Below are 9,379 nucleotides of genomic sequence, written 5' to 3' on the forward strand. Positions count from 1 at the left end.
GTTGATGCAAATTTTTTTTGCATCCTATATATATTCCTCAACACTTTGAGAACCTTTCTTTAATTCAAATAAATGATTTTTCAACGGCATAATTTAGGCTCGAGACTAGGCAGCATAAGCAAGTTTCAATGAAGCCCAAACTTCATAGGACGTTGAGAGTGCCACAACATGAGCGTGGACCGATTTAGATAATGATGATCTAATCTAACTAAGTAAAAGTTGGTATTGACAATGCCATAATATTAAATCTGGATTGATTTCATTTGAGTCAATTTTGAATTTCAATAGATATGACTTTGATCCATCAATGAGACCAATAAGGTCATATGATTTCAAGATGAGAAGAAATTATGATTCTCATAACAAATAATTATCAACCGTTAGTTTGGTAGTAAAAAAATGATAAAGCTCAGATTGAAAATTCAGTTGAGGTAAAACCATATTGAGATTACCTGAAGCTTCTGATTGACTTTCAGGTTGTCGAGTATTGTCGATGGATGACAGTGAGTTTGCCATTAATGATAAAACAATTATGGCTCTGATACCATAATATGAATCACGCTCGCATGAAAATATGAACTATACTCATGATACACAAAATAAACTCACATACACAAAGTTGATTTAACATTGTTCAGTAATCACTTGCATCCACGACAATATCTTTATTGAAAAACATTGAATAGAGACTCTCCTCTTATTGCCTTTATATAGATTACAATGAGAGCCCAATATATCTAGACTAGCCTTAGAATTAGGAATACTAATATTGGCTAGAGACCTTTCCTCTCTGTCACAATCTTCAGGATTAGGTAAGCTCAGTCAGACATTAGTAAAAGACAGTTTGAGGACTCTTATCAAAACCTACTTATCGTGATTTCATTTGAGTCATTAGATGTCTTTCTCTTCAATTGGACTTTAATGTGAAAGTCCATTTGAAAAAACTATGGTTATCTCTGACACTTTATCACCCCTCCACCAAACTCTTTTATCTCTAAACTAAAAAATGATCACCTTACTTCCCCCCCGCCCCCACCCAAACTCTTTTATCTCTAAACTCAAAAAATGTTTAGGATCATGGCCTACGCCCCCACCCCCAACCCCAACATTAAGAAAAAATGTATGATTTTTTTTATTGTTCCAAATGATAATTTTTTTCCTGAGAGGTTTTTTTAAAAAGTATACTTTTTTATATAAAACATTTCACCACCTTGGGAGTAGAGAAACATTTTCTAATGAAGAAAATAATTTATTTAACACACTTCTACTGATCTGATGGAGATCATTTGCCTCACCCCAACCATCACCCTCACCCTCGCCCAGGCCGAAGCCTCATGAAAATTGCCCACCTGCCGGAGTGGAGGAAGCTGCAGACCCTCCTGGTTGCGAAGGGCATCACAGTGAAACGCATCAGGACCGGATCCGAGTTGACAGCCCTAGATTTGCTTTGAATCCATACTGTGGAACCCAAGCCCACTTAGGCCAGTGGACTTGTTAGTTCGGATCCGAATCCGAACCGGCATAATCCGACCCGTTTTCACCCCTTCCAACGTCTCCAGAACCAGAACCAGAACCAGAACCATAACCGGAAGGAGAGGCAACCAACCAGTACAAGATCAGGATCTCATCCTCGCATTCTTCCAAGTTTTCCTCCATCCCCCGTTTTCAATCCCTCCACCGAACCAGAAGAAATGTCACTCTCCCTGCCTCCCTCCCTCTCCATCCTTCCTCCTCCTCCTCCCCAATTCAGCACAAAATTAGGGTTAGGGTTTCGCTCTACCACGCAGCAAGTATTCATGCACAGAGAAGGGAGAAAACCGGTGTTTCCTCGCAGGACGAGGGGCCTTTGCGTCGAAATGAGGGCGTTGAGCGTCGGAGAAAGAGAAAGGGCTGTGGCGGATTCGGTCGGAGGCGGCGGTGGAGACGGCAGCTACGACGCCATCGTGATCGGGTCGGGGATCGGCGGCCTCGTCGCCGCGACGCAGCTCGCGGTGAAGGGAGCGAAGGTTTTGGTCCTGGAGAAGTACGTGATTCCGGGAGGGAGCTCGGGGTATTACCAGAGGGATGGATACACGTTTGACGTTGGCTCTTCGGTGATGTTTGGTTTCAGCGATAAGGTATAATTCAATTCCTGCCCTTTTTCTTCTTAATTTCAACTTTTACCAAAATTCTTTTGTAACACTGAATTCGTCGAACTAAGAGTTCATCTGTAACTCATAATTTAACTAGATTTCTGTGGTTCAAGTTGAACTATTACTGAATTCCGGTAAATTTTGTGCATTTCTTAGCTGCTGTTATCTGATCCAACTTCATCTTAGGTTTCGTCAATGAATGTTTCTCTTTAATTGTCGCTAAGTCCGTTAATAATTTGTCAACTGTTACTGCCCGTTAGTGGAATTTCGTTTTTACATGGATTTTTGCTTGATAATTTGCTCGTTTGTACCATAATCACCAATATCGGTCTCTGCAACATTTCGGAGAGTTTCTTGGAGAATTAAGAAAAAGTATATTTTCTTGGGAAAAGGTAGGAAAAGTCTTGAGATTTTTTAATAAATAACGATAAAATTGAAAACAAATTTCTCGGAAAATATCAGTCTTATTAAATTGAATTCTTGATACTGCAAATTTCTATTTTTTCTCATTTTTTAAGAATCCTTAAGAACGTGATATTTTTTCAAATTATTGCCATATTTGATGATTATGATTTTTGCGAACCCAATTGTTTTCATTTATAAAAACATGTTGCGTGGAACTAGGTTGAAGCGATGAGTATTATCGAGTGTTGACTTGTGTATCTCAACTGTTGGAAAGATGGAGTGAAGAGGAAAATTTGCCTGTACAAGTAGATAATTTCCCTCAGTGTGCATTTAGGTCTATGCAGTGTAACTTTTACCTTCATTTTCTATTCAAATCCATAAATTTTAGGTGACTGGTTGACTTTTTTTTTTTAATTTATAACCCGAAGAAAGCACGAAGACCTGGTAACACTGTCTCAGCCTGCCATACCTATGGTCGTCATGCCATCAGCGTAAAACTCTGAGGCTAGGACCCCTGCCCCGGGGCCTATGCTATGCATTGGCTTGCGCAGAGGGGTGACACACATGAGAATCGTACCTTGATTGCCCGTCTAGCAGCCAAGGCCCCACCACACTATGCCAACCCCCCTTGGGACTGACTGGTTGACTACTTTAGGAACTGTTTTCCAAGTCTTAGTGTCAGGATTAAACTGTTGCATTAAAGTTGCCAGTTCATATTGATGGACGTGTAGATGTAAGGGAGCATCAATGAGAAATTTGGGTCTAAATTTTTAGCCATCTCCTTTGTTAAAGAGGACAGCCATACAGTGCTTACAGAGCTGCTATTAGATTTAGAGGTGACCTACACTCTGATTTTCTTTTATCCATTGCATGCTTATGTTATTGTACCTCTGGTGAAAAAGTCCTCACGCTTCCAAATCATAGATTTTTTTGTCAGGATGGATGGCTGGATGTTGTAGTTTTTGTTCAGCAATAGTTGCTTTTCTAACTGTTCATCTGTCATATGCATGGCCACAGGGAAACCTAAATCTAATTACACAAGCACTGGCAGTTGTTGGGTGCAAAATGCAGGTAATACCAGACCTGACCACTGTGCATTTTCATTTGCCGGATGGTCTCTCGGTTCGTGTACATAGGGACTTTGGTGACTTTATTGCAGAACTCACAAATAATTTTCCTCATGAAAAAGAAGGGATCAACAAATTTTATGGTGAATGTTGGAAGGTCTGTCGTATTATGTTTCAGTTGCTTAAATTTGTTCGCTTAAAAACAAATTACTTAACATTTGATTGTCTCATGTGCAGATCTTCAATGCTTTGAACTCACTAGAGCTAAAATCACTTGAGGAACCAATTTACCTTTTTGGGCAATTTTTTAAGAAGCCTTTGGAGTGCTTAACTCTTGGTAATTATGATATCAATCTGATCTGATCCTTTTCATTGCAAAAGTTTCTTTTGTACAGGCATTTGGACAAGAGGATATTTCAGTAATTTATGGCATGTATTTTGTAGCGAATTGAATTTGTGTTCTTTCATATGTATTTATTATTCTCAATTGTGATTTTGTTCCAGCTACTTTCTCTTTTTCCTCTTAATAAACAATATGGAATTGAGCTTTTTATTCATAAGTATATTTCCTTGCCTTTTCAGCCTATTATTTGCCTCAGAATGCAGGGGATATAGCTCGAAAGTTCATAAGAGATCCACGGTTATTGTCTTTTATTGATGCGGAGGTTTGATTATTTCATTAGTAGTTGTATACTGAACAAAATACTGCAGCATTTTTCAGGGAATTATTGTCTATGAAAATAAAGGAGCTTATAAATATGCATGCAGTGTTTCATAGTGAGCACCGTCAAAGCTTTGCAAACACCAATGATCAATGCAAGCATGGTCAGAACTGTTCTCTGAGTTTTTGATCAATGAATTTATTTTGTTTTTAAAGTAATTTCAAGTAAGGTTTTCCTTTACTATTATTATCTTCCAAATGCTGTATATTATCTGTCAACAGGTTTTATGTGATCGACACTTTGGAGGGATCAATTACCCGGTTGGTGGTGTGGGTGAAATATCAAAAGCTCTGGCTAAAGGTCTAGTTGACAAGGGCAGTGAAATACAGTACAAGGCAAATGTTGCCAGCATCATTCTTGATGATGGGAAAGCTGTGAGTCTTTTTTCTCTAATTTAGCTGTAAATTTAGAAGATACGGTATGTGTTGCTGCAAAATCTTAGATGACTTTATAGATTGCAGGTAGGAGTCCTGCTATCGGATGGGAGAGAGTTCTTTGCGAAGACAGTAATATCAAATGCAACTCGATGGGATACCTTTGGTATTTGTTCTTGTTCTTTGTTAGGCTTTGCTTAGCATGATATTGTTTCTTTTCATTTCTTTGCATGATTGCAGAATTTAGTTAAAAGTGCTTTTCAAACATATATAGTAAAGTGGGGTCAGCAGAGATAGCTGGATGGTCAGGTCGTACAGTCACACTATCATAATTGAGGGGTCTCATCTTCGAATCCTGTGGGGGTTATCCCCCAGCTTGCCTATAAAAAAAGAATGCCTATATAGTACAGTCACAAATATCATCTTAGCAAGTTTAGGTTGGATAAAAGCAGACCACAGTGAAAATTTCAGTGTGCTGCTACATTCTGGAAAGAGGCAAACCTATTGGAAAATCTTATACAAGGTGAAGCTTGAAACTGTTTAGACTAAACAATGTATCTTAAAAATTAAAACCATTTTCTTTGTAAGATTCATCTATTTCATCTGTTGCTGTCATTTTAGGATTCATACCCACTGGTGTCTGGTCAAATTGTTGGATATTTTTCTTGCAGGACATGCATTTCTACCATTGGGATTTTATGCTGTTCTGGGGATGTTCACATTTAATTTCCTTCTGTTTTCTTCCTTTAGTCATTGTGCCCTTTTTTCAATTATCATGGTTATAGAATACTGAAAACGTGAGGAGAAACTCAATGTTAGTAGAGATAGTCATGGGCGTAATTTATATCTCCTCCATATAACATACTTTGGAAAACTTCATAACTTTTTTGTGACCTGCTATAGGAAAACTTTTAAAGACTGTTGATCTTCCAAAAGAAGAGAAAAACTTCCAGGAGGTCTATGCTAAGGCACCATCCTTTATGTCCATCCACTTGGGAGTCAAAGCAGATATCTTGCCACCTGGCACTGATTGCCATCACTTTGTACTAGAGGTATTTAAATATTTTTGGTTAGGTTAATGCCATAAATCATATAATAAGTAAATTCCTTTTAGGGCTATTTTTATCCTGTAACTGTTAATCTGATCTTGACTTACCAGGATGACTGGGCCAACTTAGAGGAGCCATATGGAAGTATATTTTTGAGTATTCCAACTGTCTTGGATCCTTCATTAGCTCCGGATGGACATCATATTCTTCATATCTTCACCACATCTTGCATGGAAGACTGGAAGGTGTTCCCTTATCATTTTGTTTTTCACCTATAGCATGGTCACAATTAAACTAAACTAGCCTTTGTCAATTATCTCAATTTTCTGCTTATAAATCTCATTTGCTGGAATGAGGTTATATACTTCCTACATCAAATTTTAACACTATTTTGATTGTACCAGGGTCTTTCACCAAAAGATTATGAAGCAAAAAAGGAGGTTGTAGGTGACAAAATTATTGCCCGAATTGAAAATAATTTGTTTCCTGGCCTAAAGCAATCTATAGTCTTTAAAGAGGTAATGTTTGCCGTCTCCTATGTTTTCTTTTTGGTTATGGTTAATAGGTTACACGAACCACTTAGCTATCTCTTTGTTTTATTTTCAAAAGTATTGAGGATTATAAGCAGCCGTCATCAAATTTAGCGTACACAAAAAGTGGCTCAATGTACTGTATTTGAGGCACATGCTGACTTCAAGATAGCTGTGGCAAACCCAAGCATTATTATCATGTTGGATGTATTCATATTTATGTTTGTGTATGATATCAAATGACATGCTTGGGTGGCAGATTGGCACACCAAAAACGCATAGGCGGTATCTGGCTCGTGATGATGGTACCTATGGTCCAATGCCTCGTAAGATACCTAAAGGGCTTCTAGGAATGCCTTTCAATACGACAGTAAGATCAGTCATCTTAGACAATAAAGCATGATGTTGGTAAGCATTAGTGCAACTTATGCTCCTTTAAAACTCTTGGTTCTTATAGGCTGTACAAGGGCTCTACTGTGTTGGAGATAGTTGCTTTCCTGGACAAGGGGTTATAGCTGTAGCCTTTTCAGGGGTGATGTGTGCACACCGAGTAGCTGCTGATATTGGTATGTATCTGGAAATCTTATTATGTTGCATCATAATGATTCTAGATTTTCTTATGCCATAAGCAATTTAGTTTACTTGGTTTCCCTGCTCAATAGTAGAGTATGACATAAGGTCAAAAGATCAGTAATTTAAGCAGAGTGGTGCTTCCCATAGTATAGTGCTTTTATCTGAGGTCAAAACCAAGGAAGGCAGCAGAGAGAGAGAGAGAGAGAGAGAGAGAGAGAGCATTGCAGAAATTTTAAACATGACACAGAATATGCCCGTTACGATTACTTGTTTTCTTTTTCAGGACTTGAAAAAAGATCCTCAGTGCTAGATGCAGCCCTTCTTCGTACACTTGGATGGTTAAGGACATTTGCTTGATATTGCTGGATTGATTGTGTACAGTAAATATTGTATTGGTGGCTTGATGATAAAGGCCTCAGATGGTTGAGGTGTGTCTGAAAGAGAATAAATGTCTTCGCTTTCATAATCATGGTCATGAAATATGGATAGTTAAGCTCGGCAATAGGATGCTTCACCAAGCCTCGTTGAAAAAAGCTCAAATAAAATGTCAATGTTCCTTTGCCTCTTTCATCCTTCAGGCATTCCATATCATCAATAACCAATTCTGCCACTTGTTGCTGCAGACTCATGCTGCTTTTGCTGCTATACCAAAATCCACTGTGAGCAGCTAATTGAAACATGACAGGTTGTAGGCTTGTTTCTGGATCTTTTCTTCTGAAGGCAAGCTTTATTTTTTTTCATAAAAAAGGATGTAGTTCTGAAGCAGTTTGTAGATAGTTTGATTATCTGTTGCAATTCTAGTTCTGTATTTTGTTGCTAGCTTTAGCTGTTAATATTTACTCGCACTTGTATGTGCAAAATGCATCAGCATGGTGGTGATTCTAGATAAGTTTAGCTTGTATTAAATTTAATGAATAATCGTTTCTTGGCTATCAAAGATGTGATCTGGTTGTGAAGATAAATGCGTTATGATGGTTGGAAATAAAATGCATATAAAGTAACAAAGTTTCAATTTTAAAGGTGAGGAGAATCTTGAAAGTTTGTTGATCAAATGACCTGTTTATGTGTTGGAATTGGATGACTCAAAAGCTGATCCCTACTAATTTGATTGTGTGGAACAAATATGTACATTCAGATTTTTAAAAAGTAAAAAAAAAACATTGGTGAAAAATTGAGTTCATTTTCATGTTAAAGGGTGGTTGTGCACACCTACCCCTTATACTCTCTCTCTCTCTCTCTCTTCTGCTTTCTTTATTTGTTTTGGCTTTTGCTCTTGTTCAGTTCATGGGGTCTCTCTCTCTCTCTCTCTCTCTCTCTATATATATATATATATATATGTGTGTGTGTGTGTGTGTGTGTGTGTGTGTGTGTGAGAGAGAGAGAGAGAGAGAGAGAGAGACCCCATTTAGCTTCTCATTTAGATCTTATCAGCATTTGGTTTCTGAAAAGCTTCTTGAAATCATGTTTTGCAGTTATATCTTTGAGAATAATTCATTGTATTCTATGGAGTAGCTTCTTTTGAGGAAGATCAGTGTAAGTTTATATTTTCATTGAACTGGTAGAGGGTTTGTCTAAAAAAACTGAATTTTCTCTTTTGTAATCCACATTTCAGATACTTGCCAGGTTTGGTAGATCTCATAGTCGGCATTGCCGGCAGTAGCTAGGTGAAAGATATCTCTAAATTAATCCCAAAAAGAAAAATGAAAAGACAAGATGATTGATGACACACACCGATTGCCTCATGAATATAATTCAAGTCTTTTGGGTAGAATGATGTGAATGTATTACTGATTAGCTTCGGAAAATGGAAATGGCCATGTTTCACGTGCATGGCATTGTTTTTGGAATCTCTGTCTATCATCGGCTTGAATCACATTAGTGGCAAGCCCTAGCTTGACTTTAAAACAAGGTAGAATGGATCTAAATTAAATACAAAAGATATTTAAAGCCAACAACTTGGTTTCAAGGGGATAGCTATCTATGTAACAATCTTGTGGCTAAGATTGATACCACAATGGCATTTGCGTTCAGGAAGATCAAATAGCTCAAGTTTGCTGGGTAAACCCATCATTTGGGGCATTAAATCACAACCCTAGAGGGAAGGATAGAAGCTGTGACGAAGCTCATGAAGTGGTAAGCGGGGAATCCATTAGTCTCATAAGGAAGCTAGACTGGCTTACTTCCAGGCCCATCCAAATGCATTGGTGGTCTCTCCATAACCATTGGAGGAAATGGATAAGATCCATCCATGTTTGGATGATAAGTCGACTCTCCATATATACTCCACAATAAATAAAAACAAGCAGAGCAAAAGCCTTATTGTTTCAGTTTGGATTGCGAGAAATCGATTTCTCCTCTAACTTTGCAAGAACAAATGTCATGTTTGACTCAACATAAGCCTTGTCATTCCCTTCTTTAGCACTAGGGATGGATGCATGATGCAGGGAATTCTTCTCGCACCTACTTAGATGGATACGGTCTAAGGCTCGGAAACAAGACGAGCTGCTCATGTTCCACTTGGAAAGAG

At 38.1% G+C, this 9,379-nt stretch overlaps 1 protein-coding gene across 2 annotated transcripts; it reads left to right on the forward strand.

Moving 5' to 3' along the window:
• The first annotated feature begins 1,627 nt into the window (after nucleotides 1-1,627).
• On the forward strand, nucleotides 1,628-7,789 carry LOC149829389 (prolycopene isomerase 2, chloroplastic-like). Of its 2 annotated transcripts, XR_016434233.1 has the most exons (14): nucleotides 1,628-2,117; nucleotides 3,555-3,761; nucleotides 3,842-3,941; nucleotides 4,187-4,269; nucleotides 4,373-4,429; nucleotides 4,548-4,700; nucleotides 4,788-4,866; nucleotides 5,604-5,752; nucleotides 5,860-5,994; nucleotides 6,154-6,267; nucleotides 6,539-6,649; nucleotides 6,737-6,845; nucleotides 7,136-7,280; nucleotides 7,476-7,599. XR_016434233.1 is itself a non-coding variant. In XM_090017365.1 (13 exons), exons 1-13 carry the CDS (start codon nucleotides 1,692-1,694, stop codon nucleotides 7,207-7,209), a joined length of 1,797 nt encoding a protein of 598 aa, XP_089873491.1. In that variant the 5' UTR covers nucleotides 1,628-1,691; the 3' UTR covers nucleotides 7,210-7,789. The 2 variants fall into 2 exon arrangements, 1 of the variants encoding a protein (XP_089873491.1); XM_090017365.1 differs by having other exon boundaries at nucleotides 7,136-7,789.
• The last annotated feature ends 1,590 nt before the right edge of the window (nucleotides 7,790-9,379 follow it).

The sequence above is a fragment of the Nuphar pumila genome, chromosome 9 (assembly GCF_984573655.1).
Source record: "Nuphar pumila chromosome 9, dmNupPumi1.hap1.1, whole genome shotgun sequence".
In the NCBI taxonomy this organism is placed as follows: Eukaryota; Viridiplantae; Streptophyta; class Magnoliopsida; order Nymphaeales; family Nymphaeaceae; genus Nuphar; species Nuphar pumila.

Bases quoted from the DNA above. Each gene is read 5' to 3' on its own strand.
- LOC149829389 (XM_090017365.1), top strand. From the start codon at position 1,692: ATGTCACTCTCCCTGCCTCCCTCCCTCTCCATCCTTCCTCCTCCTCCT. The intron at 2,118-3,554 runs GTATAATTCAAT...GCATGGCCACAG, and splicing joins TGTTTGGTTTCAGCGATAAG to GGAAACCTAAATCTAATTAC. The intron at 3,942-4,186 runs GTAATTATGATA...TTGCCTTTTCAG, and splicing joins TTTGGAGTGCTTAACTCTTG to CCTATTATTTGCCTCAGAAT.